The 20,566-nt window shown below is 39.3% G+C and overlaps 1 protein-coding gene across 1 annotated transcript in view; it reads right to left on the bottom strand.

The window, feature by feature from the left end:
* The window catches only part of Qrfpr (pyroglutamylated RFamide peptide receptor), a 47,983-nt gene that overhangs the window by 11,631 nt on the left and 15,786 nt on the right, over nt 1–20,566 (bottom strand). The window contains exon 2 of the mRNA XM_050162343.1: nt 2,739–2,897. Coding sequence (XP_050018300.1) covers nt 2,739–2,897 — 159 coding nt within the window. The remainder of the gene's footprint in view (nt 1–2,738; nt 2,898–20,566) is intronic.

Here is a 20,566-nt window from a genome sequence, read left to right as displayed (position 1 = left end):
TGTGTGTGTGTCTGCCTCTGAGAGTGGAGGTCACATTTGTGCAGGCACCTATGGAGGCCAGAAGAGGGTATCAGATTCATTGGTGCTGGAGTTAAAGGCAGTTGTTAATTATCTGACTTAGATGGAATGAAAGTCAAGTCCTCTCAAAGAGTAGTATGTTCCCGTATCTGATGAACTATCTGTTTAAAACCTCCAAATATTTAGTTTTATATTAACTTTAAAGTTAGCATGGTTTCATTATGGCCCTTACATTATTTGGGCCTAGTTTTCATTATAGATCTAACACCCAACTGCTCTCCCCTGTATTCTAGCCCATTCCAACTTGTTCCTTCGCATCTCCAATAATCCTCCCTTCTGCTTCCATATTGACTTGAAGACCTTCAAATATATGAATACAGCTGAGTGGCAAGTCGGGGCATATGTTAACTCTATTTTCCTGAGAAAGTTCTAGACTGACTTCCCTGCTGGTCACAGCTTTGCATCCCACAGCAGTGATGTGTTTCTCATGTTTTATCTCATATGTAGACTCTAGAAACTAGAAAATTGTCTGTATGTAAAGACAGAGAGACAGAAACACACAGAAAGAGAGAGGGAGAGCTTGGAAAGGAGGCCATGAAAGGAGAAGAAAATTAATATAATGATTAAATCTTACATTCATTTTCAAGCAAATGCCATGACTTAATTTTTTGTGACTTGTAAATATACCTCATATCTTTATATTTGTTGATGAGTTTCTGGACTATTCCTATTTCCTATTTATTGTGAATAAAAGCAATAATTATGATACATACTTGGGGATGTTGACTTGGAGCCCTTCAGGTACATATACTATAGCCAAGTATCATAGCTGGTACAAACAGTAGCTCTACATCATGGTAGGTCTCTTGAGAAAGTTCTGGACTGATTTCCCTAGTGACTACAGTTCCATGCCCACAGCAGTCACAACAGTGATGTGTTCCATTACTCACATCCTCATCAGCATTTTTCTTTAAGGAGGCCATTTTTCTTTAAGGTGGCCATTCTGAGTGGGGTGCATTGGAGTCTCAAGCAATTTAAATTTGCATTCTCTTCATGGCTAAGGATAGTGAATGCCTTCCCAAGTGTTTATTAGCCATTAGTGTTGCTTCTTTTGGGAACTGTTTATTGAGTTCTTTAGCCCATTAATTGATTGGATTACTTTTTTAGTGTTTAAATTTCACAGTTCTTAATATGTTCTAGTTATTAATCCCACCTGATGTGTACTTGGCAAATATTTGTTATTTTATGCAACCACATCTATCAGTTCTTGGGAATATTCTACATTATGTCAAAATGATTTATGGTGTTTTCCTCCAGCAGTTTTTAAGTTCTAGCATTTACACTTACTTCTTAATCCATTTTAATTGATTTTTGAGCAATGTGAGATATATATATCTAGTCTCACTCTTGTTACATGGAGAAATCACTTTTCCTAAGACCATTTGTTAAAGAAGCTGTATTGCCTCTAATACATATTTTTAACAGGTGACTGGGGTCAGTGAGTTGGTTCAGCAAGTAAAGGTGCTTACTGTCTAGCCTGATAACCTGAGTTTGAGCCCCAAAACCCACACAGTGGAAGGAGAGAATTGCAAGCATTCTCTGATCTCCACACATTTGTTGTAGCATGCACACACAAGCATACACATGCATATATATACACACACAAATAAATGAAGTGTAATGAAACAAATAAATACAATTAAAATTTAATTGACTGTAGCTGTGTGAGTTACATATGAGTCGTCTGTTCCATGTCAACTACATGCTTGTTTTTTCTGCATGCACTATGCTGTTTTTCTGTGCCTCTGTAATATAATTTTGAGGTCAGATATTGAGTTACCTATAACATTGCTCTTTTTTGCTCAGTGTTGAAATTCACTATTCAGTGTCTTTCACAAATGTGAATTTTGACATTGCTTTTTTTTAGCTCTCTGAAAAATGTCATTGGGATTTTGATGGAAATTGCATCAAATTTGTAGACTGCTTTTGCTAACAAAAGCCACATTCACAATACTAACTCTGTCAATTAATGAGCAGAGTGAGGGGGACTTTTCCACTTCAGTGTCCTCCTTCAGCATCTTAAAGCTTTCATCCTTGAGGTCATGCCTGTTACAATGGTATGGCATTGAGATTCACCACGATTTCTCCTCCTTTTTAATATCCTTAATTCTCCATGTACTCCTTACGTTAAGCTCTTTCCATACCTATATTTTTTTATTGGAAAGAGATATTTAGCTCTTTTTAGGAAGATATGATATAAGTTTTATAGTAATTGACAACTTCTTTTCCCTATTGATTTGTCTGCTCATTTCCAACGGCTTAAAAATAAATTTGGTATCGCAAAGATTTCAGGATTACTTTCTAGAATAGTACAGTCCTATACTGTGGACATTCCTATAACAAAAGTATCTGCCTCTTCCTGTCTCATGACTATTAGTAAAGTTTCTCTCTTTCACTGTCATGGTAGTGCAGCTTTATCTAAACCTTTACACCTAGACTATTGTTCTCTGTCCCCCAGCCTCCTGTCTGTGTTGGGTGGCATGAGGTAAGCCACCCAACTCTGGCACAAGTTCTCCATCATGTGTTCTGACTCAGCACACAAGGGCACAGAAACAACATAGCCTAGAGACCATGGACTGAACCTGTGAGCAAAGATAGGTGTTTGTTTGAGCTCTTCAGCTCAGATGCTTTGTCACAGTGACGCAAAGTGATAAACACACCCAGCATTGTGAACGCCCTTTGATTGGTGTACTGCCGCTTCATCTTAAAAGGATGGACAAGCCCCTGGTGTCTTTCCATGGCAATGCAGGTCATCGTGAGGATTTCTGTCACAATGGCAGTGCACTGGACAAAGGGCACCATCTTGCAAATGAAGGCTCCTATGGCATGGAAAGAAAAAAGATATGTGTGAAAAACAGTATGATATTCAGTCTGTCTCTTTTTAATTATCACATTAACTCTGAGCCTCTACTCATAGCTTCATAATTATAACTATGTTACAGACACAAAATAATTAAAGAAATGTGTCAAGGCCTTATGCTTTCTTTCTCTGGATAATTTTAATGCTCTAAAGCAAGCATGCATGCTAAAACAATGAGAAAGCAAATCCATATTTCACTACTGACAACAGGCAGGAAGAAGTCCATGTGAGTAGGTAGAGATGGTGGGACATACTTGCCATTCTAACACTCAGGAGATAAAGGCAAAAGGATTCAGAGAGTTTGAAATCCAGTCTGGGTTACATAATGAAATCAAAATCCACCTGTATTGTATAGTTAAATCCTGTGGAGGCCCAAAATTGTGAGCCTATTTCTACCTTAACTGAGAGTTTTAGCTTGTTCAAAGTTGTTGACAACTATGGCTACATACCCTGAGGTAGAGTGTGGTTACTTGATATTTTGGACATTAAGATGGCTCATACAGGTAGATCCACTCCACCTTGACCAAAGGTCAGAGAATTTGAGAATACTTCTGCTCCTTCTTTTTAAATTAAGGAGTTTGACCTTGGGAGTGGCTGTGTTCAGGATACTTGGTCTAGGATAGGTTCACTGCCTAAACAACAGAACGCTTTTCTCAGGAATTAATGACTTGATGTCTCAAGTACTAAACCAGGTAATTGTTCTAATTGTCCTTTGTATCATATTACAGCAATCTTTTGCCTTCTTCCCCTTTTATATGAAGGTATAAAAGTGTATGGAAAATTAAATTCAGCAAATTTCAGTATTCACTGGAACTCCCTCCTGATACTCTCCTATGCTTCTGTTTGTTATTTTCACTTGGGTCTTTGTTCTCTTTACTTATTCTTCTAATCCCCATGCCCCTACCCTGGTAAGAGGCACATTTCTCAAAGCATGGTCTCCAACAAAACCCTGACTCAAAAATAAAACAAAACAAAAGACAACAGCACAATGACTCTTGCTCAGAGAGTGCATAGTATGACATGGTCTTAGGGTCTTAGCTGCTGGGTCATCTGTTCTCTCCCCTTTAGCTTCTCTGTAAAATCATTGGAAGAAAATAATGGCCATCAGAGTCTCAAAGTGCAGCTTTCCCTTGGCTCTCTGCCTAGTGCTTCATATAAGTATTCTACCATTATCCTTTTGTCTGTGCTTTCTCCAGTGTGACTGGACAAGATGCTTCACTGTGAACACATTTTATTTGTGTGATAATTTTAAATATTTGAATATGTTGCTAAACATGTGAGAATCTAACAGTTAGATGCTAATCTGCTGCTCCTTGCCTTTTACCAATCAAATTGTAAGCCCTGTTCTGTCATGCCTGTTGTTCTTGGCATCTGTGATGGCTAGTCTTGGTTGTCAGCTTAACTACATATGAAATTAAGGAATGAAAAACCTCTGCTTAGCAAGATCTACTTCTAATCCAGAGCTTTTGGAGCTGGGAAAAGACACATTTTTAAACCAGATCTAATGTGGACTACTGATGTGGGATGGTCATTTGTCAACCTGTTGTTTCATTGGTTAATCAATAAAGAAAACTGCTTGGTCTGATAGGTCAGAAAATTATGTGGGTGGAGTAGACAGAATAGAATGCTGGGAGGAAGTGAAGCAATCGCCATGCCTCTCCTCTCTGGGTCAGATGTGATGAAGCTCCAGCCTAAGATGGACATACACTAGAATCTTCCCGGTAAGCCACCACCTCTTGGTGCTACACAGATTATTAGATATGGGTTAAAGCAAGATATGAGAGTTAGCCAGAAGAGGCTAGATATAATGGGCCAGGCAGTGTTTAAAAGAATACAGTTTGTGTGTTGTTATTTCCCGGGCTAAGTTAACCATGCGGGAGCCGGGCAGGATGAAAAGCAGGCCTACTCGCCTCCTCATTACTACAGACTACACCTTTTTCTGGAAGCCTATATAAGGACACAGAAAAAGGAAGCTTTTGCTATTTGCCTGCTTGCTCTCACCTTGCTGGCAAGTACATTCACTGGCAGTTGAATGTAATTTTTCTGGGTGTATACTGAAGACCAGCTGAGACATCATGCCTTATGGACTGAGCAACTGTTAGATTCTTGGACTTTCTGTTCACAGCCAGTTATTGCTGGATTAGTTGAACTGCAGCCAATTAGTCATTCTAATAAATCCCCTTTCTATATTGAGAACTATTCATCCTATAAGATCTGTTACTCTAGAGACCCATGACTAATATAGCATCTGGCCTGCCCAAACCTTCCCTATTAGTTATTTCTTGCTATCAGAGAACCATCAGCTCAGGGAGGATATCAGAGAAGTTCTGTAATCCAAATTTATATCATACCAATTCTGCTTCTCTAGATAATGTTGGATTCCTGTAATTACCTCACAATGAGACCAGCCTACTTTAACAACATTATTTTAAACACATTTTCATAATTCTTTGAAAGTTTCTCACAAGTTCTTCTCATTCCCTTTAACACATACTCTGCCAAACTATGCAAAACACCTCTGTGGTATTCTCCTTCCTTGTATACATCCACCTGAGGCCTTTTTTTTAATGGTCAAGTGATATATCACAGTGTCTTTATTTATTAGTCATAAAATACATCATCTATCAAAGCAATTAAACAACTTAAAGTAAGGTTTATCTACAAATAAGTTGACTTATCTGCTGAAAACATCTACAATTGTTTAAGGAAGACTAATAGAATGTTGATTATACAATATAATATTATACAATAAAGTGTACATGAGATAAAAGTGGCTCATTCTCAGTAGATAAATCCATTAGTAGAATCAGATAAAGAGGACCGCAGTGGTAAAGTCACCTGTCCAAGAACAAAAATCACAATTTGAAAGAGTCAAAGATAATGGAAAAGGGGATGTTTAAATGGATTATTGTTGATAAATCCTAGACATTTCCTCAAAACAAATATCAAGCTTAACATGTGAGAACTTGATGAATTTCAAGACTATTACACTGAGGAGAAAAATCTTAACAAAGAAGGGCTCCCACACAATTCCCTTTGTAGGAAGTATTGGACTGACATGTAGCACTGACATTAGGAAGCAGGTGTGCTCAGCAGGCTCCACTTAGCATTGTCTACTCTGAGACTTGGAGGTTCGATTGACTGCAAAGGTCATAAAAGAGATCTGTTGACATCTGGTATGGATATTCTTTTGTTGTTGTTTTTTGTTTTTTGAGACAGGGTTTCTTTGTGGCTTTGGAGCCTGTCCTGGAACTAGCTCTTGTAGACCAGGCTTGAAAAATCTTACATTGTACAGAATAACAACATTTGTAGTGAACTACGATTCAAATGTCAGTACTGTCAGAGCTTTGAATGGAAAATCCCAGTGATTATATCTTACGACCATCTATCTGGCAAGAAGGGAACTTTTGTGAGAACACCATATTAGCATATGATTTTATTAAGTTGGTGGTTACATGTTCTTTAGACACTTGTTCAAATACAACTGTGTCCTTACTACAGATACACCCTTGACTGATTGCACAGTGAAAAGGACAAGAAGTGTCATTTCACTTTTCACTCCTCTTGCTATTTCCTGATTCTTACCTCTTCCTATTCTCCAGACAAGCTCAGGGGAAGCCTCAGTTTCTTACACTGCCCTCCTCTGATATCCTCAGCAAGGTGCATGCTTTGTTCCCACAGATTTAGAACACGGTTTCAGCACTACATTGGTACAGAGTCAAAGTAGGGAGAAATGTAGGAGGATGACTTGATAATCTACTAAGACAAATGGAGGCATGGGTTACAGTTAACCACTATATTCTGATTATCTTCTTTGTTGGCCACACTTTTAATAGCTGAATATTTTCTGCTAGAATTCCACATTGTATGAAAATCTAGTTATATTCAGTAAGTGTCTATTGAGTTTCACTATATATCACCTGAGGCCTTTTGCATGGCATTGCAATGCAGTATTTTTTTTATTTTATAGCTTGTTGAGAATACTTTAGACTGTATGTTACCATAGTCATGCCTCCTTCAGATCCACTGCACTTCCCTAAATCCCCCAACTTTATGTCTTCTTTAAAAAAGAACCCACTGGAACCAATTTTTGCTGTCCCATACTCCTAGGTATGTGAGCTTCAACTGGAGTATGGTTGACCTACCAGGGGCATGATCTGTTAAAAAAGCTGACTCTATTTTCCTCAGAAACCAACAACAGTCCACAGCTCCCCAGCTAAGGGTAGGAGGTGATTCAGCAACTCCTCTCTCCATGCCAGTATGTTAACTGGCTTGATATTGTACAGATCTTGTGTAGGTAATCACAGCTGCTGTGAACTCAAGAGTGAAGAGGTTCTGCTGTGTCCAAAAGTCATGATGTCTGCCCAGTCCTCTCCAAACTCTGGTTCTTACTATCTTTCTTCACCCTTTTTTCAACAATTCCCAAGCTTTCAGGGTGAAGAGTGTGATATAGATGTCCCATCTGTGAATGAGTGCTTCTCTGATAGTCATTTGTCCTTTGACTGACCAGCTGTGAGTTTCTATGTCAACCAGCATTCAATATACAAAGAAACTACTCTGATGAAATCTCAGAACTGGACTAATCTGTGGGTCAAGCTATGAATTTAGAGAACAGTTTGATACTGTATCCATTTAGCAGAATAACAGCAGTAGGATGACCCTTGTGAACACCTCACCCATTGATTGTTGGTCAGATTTGCAGTACCAGGAATAAAATCCAACCAGGAGCAGTGCATTGTCTCCCTTATAATTGTGCTGCTATTGAAATCATGGACATATGTTGTCATGCTGATCTTTAACAATGGAATTTTTAAATAAAATCTGTTCCTGTGCAGTGACAGCTCTTCACATTCTTTTAAAAATCTTTTGCCACAAATCTGTTAATGTTATATAGATGCCTATGAATAGATGGATGATACATATATATTTTATTTTCTTGTTTTATTATTCACTAAAAATCTCTACTCCTAATAGAAGGATATTTGTTCATTTTACCCACCAATTATTCCTAATATTTATAACAGCTCAATAAGCATTAAAGCTGAGGACAATGACTTACAAAGAACTCTCAGTGTGCAAAGACATCCTGGAATTCAATGTGGGAAGTTCTGATTGAAGAATTTATTTATTTTTGTTGTTGTTCCTATCACTTCTAGTTTTGCTTTCAGGGTCTCAGAAAAAATTAATTAATTAAAAAATCCACAAGAATCTTTTCTTAAGTCATGTATTTGTCTCCTAACATATTTTTATCATTCCCAATTTTTCTAATTGGTTCAAGTGTTCTTCATTTGATACACTTTTCAGACATTCCAGCTCTCCAAACCAGTAAACTCAAGTTAGAGGCAGTCAGGGCAGAAATTGAGAGACTTTCTTGCATCTCAGTCCTGGTCACCCTCATTTGCTATTAGTTTATGTCAACATTTGTACTAGCCTTTTTACATCATTGACTTCTGAGGAAGCTGAAATCAAATTGAAATAAATTGGGGCCACTGAGTAGAAACTTTTTTTATTTATTTATTTATTAAAGATAATTCACTCTTCTCTGATGGTTAAGGAAATAAAGACCTGTAGAGATAACTCTAGATATTAATCCTTCCCTCATTCTTTTTGGAACTCTGAACCTTAGAACTAGCCCTACTCACTTCTATTCCCTGTTACAATTCAAACTGTGTTCCAAGTTAAGGCCCAGACTATAAGTAAGATGTTCCAAGATTATAGGTAAGATGTCAATTTTACTAGCAATGTTTTAGATTTTTCTGTATTTGGACACCTAATAATCCTGTTTCAAAATGACACATGAATAAGGCACTAAATTTGTAAATCCAGTTTTTCTTTTGTTTTTCTGAGACAGAGTTTCGCCCTGGCCCCTTCTGGTGGCTTTCAGTTACTTTCCCAAGATGTGTGGTGTTCTGCAAGAGTGTCGTTGCTGCTGCCCAGAAGGAAGAGGCCTTAAGACCAAGGCAGAGAAAGAGAGGAGCCCTAAGCTCTAGCACTGCCTCACCTGGTACAGCTCTAATTGGACATGGCTTCATTGTGTATGGGAGGTTCAAGTTTAAATAGAACATTATAGAACCCCAAGGTGACCTTGTACAACAGACATTGGGTGATCAGGACAATTTAAACCAGGGGTTCTATTCCTAATTCTGTGACCTTATAATACAGATTCCTATGTTGTGACAGCCCCTACCATAAAATTATTTTGTTGCTACTTCATAACTGTGATTTTGCTACTTTTATGAATCATAATGTAAATATCAGATGTGCAAACCCCAAGGGGGTCTTGACTCACTAATTAAGAAGCAACAAGAAGCAACATTTTAAATTAGTCACAGCAAAGACAATCTTACTACCAAATAATTAAAAAACAAATAGGCTGCCTGCCTCTTCTAGACCTCAACCTTCTTGAGATAATTATCTCATGACTTATCAACTTTTGTTAATACTCTGTTGATGTAGGAGGATGTGAAGAAAGGCTTTGTGACAGGAAGGACAAAGCAGAAGGCATGAGAGGAGGCCAGAGAGCCTGGACTTCTGCAGAGAAAAAAATCCTCTAGATTCTGAGAACCCCAAAGAGAAATAACAGGCTACCATAGAAAATGAGCTTCAGAAGTAGGGATGTTTCCCAAATTCACAGGAGGAAGCAGAAGCTGTCCTGCTGGCGCTGGGGAGCCACAGATGCTGAGTGAGAAGACGGCAAGATGAAGTAAGTCATTGTAGGAAAGAGAAGTGAGACACAAACTGGGCAAGCAGAGGTGGGGTGTGGAGCAGAGTGGTGACTCCCTACTCGTGGCTCAAATCCTGTCTCAGCTGTTGTGTGGAGAGGTGCTCAACTCACCTGCACACAGCCACTGAGGATGGCTGCATTTATATCATGATGCCCACAGTAAAATAATTGCTTGCTATGTGACCATTACTGTGACAGATTGTCTTAGGTTTATTTTTCGTTTTCTCTATATTACTCAAAAATGAGACTAGTATTCATATGTAGTTATAAATAAATACATATGGAAAGCTCTTATAAAAATATAACCTAAGTGGAGTCATTAATAACGATGACATTCAGGAAATCCCCTAGACTCACAGAAGTCATTTCAATTTTGAATAGATTGTTCCTTTGCGTTACTGAGCAGTATCCCAGAGTGCATCTGTGCCACAATTTATGCAACACTAGTCACTGAAGGAGATCACGGAATACTCCAGTTTTCAATACAAATAAATAAATTTTGAAATGGACGCACAGATTTTGGTGTGAATACAAGTTTTCACTTATGTAAGATTGATATCCCAATTCTACTTCCAGCCTCGTTAGTGACTGTGGATTTGGTTTTAAGAAAAACTGCTGCATCTTTTCCGCGGTGGATACATCACTGTGTGTTCTTTTGTTTATTTCTTGGCTTATTTTTGAAATGGTATTTTAATTACAACATTTCTCCCTTCTCTTTTCTCCTTCAAAACCCTCCGACACACTCCTCCCTGCTGCCATCGTAGTCTCTCTCTTCATCGATGGTTATTGCAGGCATATTTGTATTTGTATCAGCATACATATTCCCATGTATAACCTGTTGAGTCATACAGTGTTACTTGTATGTATGTTTTCAGGGCTGACCATTCACTGGACAACCAACTGGGATGTTTTTCCTTAGAGCCACCTCTCCTGCTCCCAGCTTCCTTGGGTGCCTATGAGGGCCACAGTAGCACTATGGCTAGGCTTGCCCTGGCTCCAGCCTCCACTTGGCCTGAGCTCCAGTTAGTTTCAGTTTCAGTTTCTATCCCCTGATAGAAGAGGAGTCCCAGCCAATCAGGATCAGATGATTAATTCCCTCCTGGATGCCTCTCAAAGAAGCCTGCAAGCTTCACTCAGGGTCCCAGACATTTTGTTGTCTGGCAGGCAGACAACAGCATGTTGGAGTAAACAGCACTCTTGCTGATTGCATGTGTGAGGGATGATCCACGGACCCTAACACCTTTAGTTCTTTCTTTGGGGTTGATTCATGTGGGCTTCTCCCTATCCACATGGCATGCTCATTGGTGTACAAGTCAGTTCTCACTTGAGTGGTCATGTTGGTGAGATTTTATTTTGTTATTTCCAGGGTAGACAATATCACAGCAAACTACCTGGACCTCTGACTCTTACAATCTTTTCACCACCTCTTCCACAATATTCCATGAGCCTAAGGGTGGGAGTTTTTCCTAGATGTATCCCTTGAGCCTGGGCTCCACAACTCCACATGTTTATTAGTTGGGGTTTTCTGTAGTAGTCCCCCTGCTTTGCAAAGAGAATTTTCCTTGATGAAAAGTGAAGACTACACTTGCCTATGGGTATAAGTACAAATGTCTATAGATTGTTATGAGTTGTGCTGCTTTAATAATTTTGTGGTTGTTGATTCTCTTTCAATAATTATGATTTTCCTACTGATTTGTTAGATAGGTTTTCAGTACCAGGCATGGTATCCCTCTTGTTGAACTTGTCTTAAGTGCAATTATAGAACTACTGGTTGCTACCAAGGTATATGTGCCACTATTGTACCTGTAGGATTGCTGTACCATGCAGGTCACTGATATTGTTCATAGTTGATATAGCTATATACATCTATTGACCTCTTTCCTCCCTTGGAAGCTTGCATGTGATACAATTACAGATAGTCGTCAAGGAGGAGGCTTTGAACTCAATTTCAGCTCAGGGGCCTCTAGGAGAGCATGGAGTCCTTACCAATAGGAACTTACCTTCTAACTCTGGGGAGCACCTAAGGGCAATACCAGCACCATGTAACTTGGGAATCTCTTGGACAGCTATGATCAATAGCTCAACAGCAGGCCTCTCATGCCTGGATTGGGGCTTTCGTTAGAGGGACTTTAGCTATCAGAGGGAGCACTGTCAGCCCAAATGGTAAATTTTCATTTAAAATATACATGTATATATTTATAGACCAAATTGTGTGAATTATAGATATTTTATGTAGAAAGTGAATAGTATGTCTCCTATGAGTTTTTCAGATAGACTTACTTGTTTTCTTACCCTTCTCTATCCTTCTGTATTTATCTCCCTCCCCCTCTCTAATAGAGCCTCCTGTTTTTTCCACAAGTCAGCTCACTTTCACCATGCTATTTCTCTCTCTATTGATCCTTACCTCCAAAACGCACAGTGGTCCTTTCTCTCTTTCCTTGTTTCTGCGGTTATTCCAGTTATGTACTTAAATCTGTATATTTGTATCCAGGAACCTTAGATTGAAGAGACCATGAGGCATTTGTTCTTCTCAGTCTGAGTTATCTCACTAAATTTAATCATTTCTAGTTTCATCCATTGTATACAAATTTTGTTATATACTTTTTCTTTAGGGCTGAATAGTATCCCATATTTTTATTGAAAATAAGATTTTCATGTAATATATATTCTGATCATGGTTTCCCCTTTCTTATCTCCTCTCAGATCCTCCCTACCCCAACACCATCAAACTTCATGCCTTCTTTCTCTCTCTTTAGAAAACAAAAAGATGAATTAAAAAAAAAAAAACAAAGCAAGCAGAAACAAAACAAAAAAAAGAAAAATCATAAGAAATGTAAACATACACACCATTAAAAAACAGAAAATTGGAAACCATAATAGACAAGCAAAAGACAAGTAGAGGTAAAGAAAAAAATCTCAAAGCATTGTGAGACAAACATTTCAAAACAAGCCATTCAGTTTGTTTTGTGTCTGTCATCTATTGCTGGTCATAAGGCATGCCCTTATGTTGAAGAATATTTTCAGGTGTGTGACTTTAGTTTACGCTGCATTTGTTTAACTCTGTGAAGCTGTGTTACTGTGCCTGTCTAAAACACCTGATGGTCCTAATAAAGAGACGAATGGCCAATAGTGAGGCAGGAGCAAGGATAGACAGTAGACAGGGCTGGCAGGCAGAGAGAATAAATAGAAGGAGAATTGAGAAAACTGAGAATGAAGATAAAGAGGAGTCAGAAAACGAGAAGAGGAGGACATTAGGGGCCAGCCACCCAGACACACAGGCACCCAACCAGTCACAGAGGAAGAAGGAAAATAAAACATACAGAAGTAAGAAAGTTAAAGGTCCATAGGCAAATGATAGTGGGGATACTTTAAGATAAGAAAACCTAGTTAGAAACAAGCCAAGCTATGGCCAGGCATTTATAACTAAGAATAAGCCTTTGTGTGTGATTTATTTGTGAGCTAAGTGACAGATCCCCAAAAAAACCAAAAGAGTAAATGTCACACAATACCCTTAATTACGGTTTATCTTCTCTGTGAGATTTCATTGGAGAAAATGAGTTTTCCTTTGTGAGTGGTTATCAATAAGAGATAGCTTCTGGGCTAGGGATGTGTCTACTTCCCCTCTCAGTACTGGGACCCTGTTCTGGCTAATTTTATGTCAACTTGACACAAGTTAAAGTCATCTGAGAGGACGGAACCTCAATTAAGAAAGTACCTCCATAAGATCTGGTTATGGGCTGGCCTGTAAGACATTTTCTTAATTATTGATTGATGGGGGAGGTTTCAACCCATTGTGGGGGTACCATCCTGAGGCTGATGATCCTCAGTTCTATAAGAAAGCAGACTGAGAAAGTCATGAGTAGCAATGTAGTCTTTCTCCACGGCTTCTGCATCATTTCCTGCCTCTGGGTTCCTGCCCTGTTTGGGTTCCTGTTTGGACTTCCTTTGATAATAATAAGTGCTATAGACGTATAAGACAAATAAAGCCTTTATCTCTTAGTTATTTTTAGTCATGGTGTTTCATTGCAACAGTAGAAATCCAGTTAAGACAGGCCGCATACATATTTCCACAGTCTCTGTGAATTCATATATGTGCCAATCCTGTTATGTCTGAAAGGCACTGTTTCCTTGCTGTCTTCCATCCCTACTGGCTCTTTTTGGTCTCTGTGCTTTTCCTCTTTGACAGAGTTCCCTGAGTGCCAAGAGGAGGGAGCTGATGAAGACAGCCCACTTAGGACTGAATGTCTCACGGTCTCTCACTCTGCATATTGTCCTGTTGTAATCTCTGTATTAGTTCCCATATCCGGCAGAACAAAATTTCACTGATGATGGAGCAAAGCAATAACCCGAAGATATAGCAGAATGGTGTTAGGAGTCATTTCCTTGCTAGGTTAGTTTAATAGAACTGTAGAGTTTGGTGTTTCCCTAGGTCCATGGCATATGTGGTCAGAGTCACATGAACAGTCTCAGACATAGGTTCCATATTATCTTTTGGGTCTTAAATCCAATCACATCCTTCTATCTGTTGTTAAAGGACATGAGGTTGTTCTGACTTCTGGCTATTGTGAATAGAGCAGCATTGAACATGACTGAGCATGTATCTGGAATAGGATATCAAGTCCTTTGGGCATAAGCTGTAGATTGGTATAGCTGGTGGAGTAGAATAGTGTAGAAAAGAACAGTTATTAGACACTGGCTTGTTGATGTATTTAGTGACTGACTGAGAGCCCTGCTTCTGCTGTTTGTTTGCTAATCATGACTTCACTTGAGTCCTGAAACAGGATGACCTGGAGAAATAGCTGAAACACTATGTTGTTGCCCTTAACAACCTGCTGACTGCCCTGTATGCTTCTGTCTTATGGTAGAATTATTTCTAGCTTTTGGAGGCTTCTCCACACTGATTTCCGGAGTGGCTGCACCAGTTTTCAACCCTGCCAGCATTGGATGTGTTTCTTATGTCTTATTCTTGTTTTTAACAAATCTTTTCCAAGCAACTTTTGAAAACTGAGCAAAATAAGCTATTTGAAAACTGCTGTTTTAATAGCACACTCAGTATTGCCTCCCTTTCAGATGAGAATGTAGAGGACCTGGCTTTGTTGCCGTTTGCGTGCACTCCCAGTGCTGATGTGTAAACACTCCACTCTGTTGTTTGCCTCTTCATAAATATTCCAATTTATTACTAGAAGATCTGTATTAAGTTCTTTAGTATTAGAATTGTGAAATAAGGACACAATGAACATTTTTCTGTTTAATTTGGTTTACATTTTGGCTTCTTTGTTTCTCCTTCATGACTCTGCTGCTCCTTTTAAATCTGAAGACTTCTTTCCTGTACATGTTTTGTGGCATTCCTGTCGATCAGATCTGTCTATGTTCAAAGAATATTCCTTTATGTACAACCTTTGTCCTTGTCGTATGATCCTTCCTTCGTGTACACGCTCAGCGCCCATACTATCACTGTAAACCCCTTCTCTTGCCCTTCAAAGTCTCTCTGGAGGAGATTGCTTCTGATTTGCAAGGTCACTATCTTCTTAAAGCAGGCGCCAGCCCATCACTTTAGTAACCTGCCTCTGAAAATGCAATAGTCTGTGTGAAAATGTGCTCTGGTCCCTTAAAATGTCACATTTCCTAGAGAATGATTCCATTGAGTATAACAAAAACACAAGAAGACTAACATTTAATATGTGAGATTCTTAAAGTACTTCCCTGTGTAAACTGACGACATGAACACTCCATAGTATGGCTTAAAGGAAGGTTTTTAGTGTAGATAAGAGAAAGAACAGCCTGCAGCATCTGAAAAAGTCCAGAGAGGAGAAAGAAAGGAAGCCAAATGAACATGGCCAGCAGGCTGGTCCTGGCCAGGGCTATCTGTGGGGGAGGGGAGAATAGCAGAGGATAGAGAATAGGAAAAACAGTGAGAGAAGGAGGGGCAGAGCAGAGGAAAGTGAGAAAAGGAAACTGAGAGAAAGAGGCCATATTCAGAATAGTAGGATTAAAGGGGAATGAGTACCTGAGGGTGAGAGGAAGCTGGAGGGAGTGTAGGGTAGGGGAGGAGGTGAGAAGGGCTAGGATACTAGCATGGACTTTGAAATGTGTAACAGGTACTTGTGATACTGAGTGAACCTGGAGGCCAGCATGGGTTTGATCTGTGGATAGGCCCCACAGGAAGCCATGTGTCCCTTCTGCTGGATATAACGGAAATGGTAGATGAAACCAAGTTTCACAAATTCTCAGTATTACAAGACGTATCTAACTGCCAGAAATCCTCCTGTAGTCCAAGTTGAGCTCAATTTTGGATGTTTGGACTGCCTTTTGGAGTTTGGGGAATTGGGGTTTCCTTTGGACCCAACATTCTCTTTAATTACAAAATTATTACAAGTTTTTTTTAAATAAAATCATTTGTGTTCAGCTTTTCTGTTTTAGTAACATGTTTCCCACAGGGCAGAGCAACTAGCATGCCACAATTAATAAATGTGTAAGGAGATGCAGGTAAAATCTGCACTAGAAAATAGGGCTGTAGGTGACCTGTAATTTAGGCAAAAGGGAGCAAACTGAAAGCCCCAAGAAATGGGAAGCGGGAACAAGCTAAGATATCATCATTCATAGCAGATGTGAAGGGTGGCAATGGGTGACTGGGTAGAAGGGAGCAAATTCAGTCAAACAGTGAACCTCAATACCTGCCAGAATTCCTTATCTTCTGATTGGGACGTCTGGATAGATTTTCAGGAAAAGTAGTTGTTATTTTAAGGCTGAAAAACTAAAGAGCTACTCTTCATTTAGTCTCAGGTTCATGTTTATAGAAGTTCATTGCATAGTGGTACAAGAAAAATGAAGCAATTGTAGACCACTAAGTCCAGGGACAAGTTTGTCATGCTAGCTTTGTAACCTGTAAGTGAGGTCGGTTTGATGCATTCCAGGTTATCTCTGTGCCTAACTTTCTAAGACTGATGTTCTAAAAGAACTATCATGACACTGAACCAGTCATTAGACTCTTTTCTGGCTCCTTTAAAGTCGGTCTTTTTTTTTTTTTACTAACATCTCACACTGAGTCAAATGAGGTAGTGCATCCTCCTCTTTTATCTTTAACCCTAAGCACAGACCTCCCTTTGAGAACACCAGGCATGTTTTTCAAAGCAATTCCTTCTGATCTTGATGCTATTCCTGTAGGAGCCAGCCAGGATAAGCTTAATAGAAACAGACCACCCAAAGGAAGTTCTTAACTTCCAACCATTATCACCTGCCAGGGTAGGACTCAACCATGGTAAGTTTAATGGAGGCCTGAGTCTCAGTAGATTACCCTGAACCAATACCTGGTTGTAGGAAGAACCATAGATTGAGCTTACCTCATCACCACTCAAGAATACACCATCCAAAGGAAATTCCTAATGTTCCAACCATTATAGATATGATCCTGCACACACTTACCAGGACACCAATCAGCCAATCAGGGGTTCTGAACCTTAGAAATCTGTTGAGGGAGCAGCACCCCCGGCACCTGGCTCCCCGCATGTCTTATGCCCCGAAATAATTACATGGAAACTGTATTCTTTTAAACACTGCCTGGCCCATTAGTTCCAGCCTCTTATTGGCTAGCTCTTACATATTGATTTAACCCATTTCTAATAATCTGTGTAGCCCACGAGGTGGCTTACCTGGGAAGATCTTAACCTGCGTCTGTCTGGAGTGGGAGAATCATGGCAACTCCCTGACTCTGCTTCTTTCTCCCAGCATTCTGTTCTGTTTACTCCACCTACCTAATTTTCTGTCCTATCAAAGGGCTGAGGCAGTCTCTTTATTTAACCAATAAAATTAACATAAAACAGAAGACTCTCCCCCATCAGAAATCCCTCACTCTTACTTTTATTACTATATAAACTCAACTCTAACTGAGCTTGCGCTCTCTGATTATTCCAATAATCAGACATATGTAGAGACTGAGTTTGCAAACTTGTATAAAATAAAGGCTCTTTACTTTTACATATGGGACTCTGTTTCCTTGCTGGTTTGGGGGGTTTTTGTGGATCTGGGCATAACAATTCCAACTTTACTTGGAAGATAGCTTAAAAATGTTCTTACATGTGATTTTGTTTAGAATTTTGTTTATTAAGTTTAAGGATACTTTTTCTTTTTATTATGTTTTTATTTATTAGTTGCATGTGCGGGTATATGCATGGAAACCATAGAACAACTGAGGAAGTCCTTTCTCTTCTTTCACTCTGTGGCTTCCAGGGATCCAGCTAGGGTCATCGAGGATGCAGCCATCAAGCATGGCAGTAAGAGCCTTTAACTGCTGAGTGATCTTGCTGACCCCATTTTATTCCTATAGACTCATCAACACTGGGTGACACATTCATCTCAGAAGACACCAAGTGGAGAGACATCTATTAAACTATCTCACTAAAGTAAAACTACAAATTAATGTTTGCTTCTAAATTTCCTTCTATAAAAACCAAACAAACAAAAACCCTTCTTTCTAGTCTTCCTTTGTCTGTCTTGTTCTCTTTTACTCTGAAATGTTTTTTTCTCTATGTCCAGCAATCTCAGGTTGTCCTCAAGAGATAGCAGAAGAGGAAATATGAAGGCCTGTACCAGTGAAAAGTCTCCCAGTCCTTCTTACCTAGGTTTCATTCAACTGAAGGAACATGTTCAGAAAAACTCACATTATATGAACCTGGGTAAAGTGAGTCCTACATTAATGACCCATGACAGATCAGTGCAAATCTTGACTCATACTATGAGACCCCCACTTTACCCTCTTGGATCCTGTCCTCCAGCCTCAGAGGCACCTGCAACCCTCATTATCTAAGAGCAGGGCAAAGAAGTGTTTCTCTGTGGGAACCGACTTGAGAAACAAGGTCTAGGCAGATGGACTCACACTGAGGACCTTATGGATTCCAGACTTGGAGATTTTTGGCTTGCGAGCCTACAGCAGACAGGAATTGTGTATTTCTCCTTAGGGTGTTCCTTCAATTACAAAAAAAAAAAAAAATGTCTCCTGTGGATTAGTACCGAAAGACTAATTCACCAGAATAAAACTATCTATAATAGTAGCCTCTATTTTTTATTATTCCAATAGCTGAAAATGCTATTTTAGAAAAAAATGCTATTTAGAATAAATTGGCTTTCTAGTTCCCACTAGTTACCAAAAATTAGACTATTAAAATAATGGACTAAAATAAGCTCAGGTTAAACATTAGGACAATAATACAAAATTCAGAAATAATAGCTTCATTATGTTCAGAATTTTAAAGTAACCCATTGTGAAGTAACAGGGGTGGGGAGATTAACTTTTTGTATACCAGGAAATGAACAGAAATGCTCAGAGCAGGCATTAGAAAGAATTTGTTGAGTCAAGAAAACGTATTATATAGTGACCATCAATAATGCCTTTAAAAACAGGGTTATAGAGGAATTTTACGCAGCTCATTATTTACATTTAATAAATACACAACTCTCTGTCTTGCAGAGACTGATTGACTGGTTAGAAGTGTGGTGCCTTGGTTGCAAGATCCAGAGACTACTTACCATATCCTGCGCTAGTTCTAGCTCTCCAGAACATCCTTTCCCTGCCCAACTCTGTGTTGGAACCAACATATAGTGACTAATAGATTTTTTAAAATGTTTATAATCTATTAACTTAGCAGACCGCTAGCTTCTACTAGTCCAAAAGCTAGAAATGTGATCTCTGACCTAGGGAAAGCTTCCCCCATCTTGCTTGTGTCTACCACTCTACTGTGTACACTGGTATATTTTAAATTTGCCTTAACATATGACTTTTTTCTCTATAGTTTCTGTTTTATTTTTCTTTTTATTTTTTGAAAAGAAAACAAATTATCTTTTTTCATTTTACATACCAATCCCAGTTCCCTCTCCCTCCTCTTCTCCCATTCCCTTCACCTTATTCCACTCCCAATCAGTTCCTCAGAGAGGATAAGGCACATTACTTTGGGTAAAATCCATTGCTCTCCCTACCATATCTAGGCTGAGGAGGTATCCACCCAAAGAGAATAGGTTCCCTAAAAGCCAGTAAGTGCTGCAGGAGAATTGTCTGTATTCTGTCAATCATGTTTTGAATAAATGCTGATTGGCCAGGCAGGAAGTATAGGCAGGCCAACCAGATAGGAAGTAGAGGTGGGGTGATAAGAACAGTATTCTGGGAGGCAGGAAGCTCCCTCCCTCCACTATTCTGCCCAGACCACTGAAGAAGCAAGATGTGAGCTACCCAGCTGAGAAAGGTACCAAGCCATGTGGCTGACATAGATAAGAATAATGGGTTAATATAAGCTACAAGAGCTAATATGAATACTGAGCTAATGTGCCAATCAGTTTTATAACTTATAGAGATCTCTGTGTGATTTTCTTTGGGGCTTGCTGGCTGTGGGGTACTGGGCCGGACAGAAACCCCAACAAAAAGGCCCTGCATGTTACAAGTAAGCATCGTTGATAAGTCCTGGTGCCACTGCCAGTGGCCCTGCAGTCTGCCCAAGCCATACAACTGTCACCCACATTCAGAGGGAGTAGTTTGAACCTATGCTGGTTCCTTCCCTGTCCAACTGGAGTTGGTGAGCTCAGGTAATCTTTATTCTATAAAACTTTACAACTTCACAAAACTGCTTCCACAACGAAACATGTTTTCTGGGCCATGATCACTCATGGGTCCAGAAGAAACTGTTTCATATTCTCTTTAATATGGGAGCTGTGGTTTTGTGTGGACAGAATTAATGTCAAAAGTAAAAGAATGGTCAAGAAAACTAAAGTGTTAATGAGTCTAATTTGTTCCTGTGCACAAAGTATTTATCTTCACTAGTCTGCACACAATGGGATTTTCCTCTGGAGATGCAACTTTGTACTCTAACCAACAGAAACTTGCCCATGACAGAAATAGTAAGTGCTAGTTCCAAAACTCC

Source organism: Alexandromys fortis, unplaced genomic scaffold (genome assembly GCF_014885135.2).
Source record: "Alexandromys fortis isolate MF-2015 unplaced genomic scaffold, M_Fortis_MF-2015_v1.1 scaffold_117, whole genome shotgun sequence".
Lineage (NCBI taxonomy): Eukaryota > Metazoa > Chordata > Mammalia > Rodentia > Cricetidae > Alexandromys > Alexandromys fortis.
This window is presented reverse-complemented; position numbering and strand designations above follow the sequence as displayed.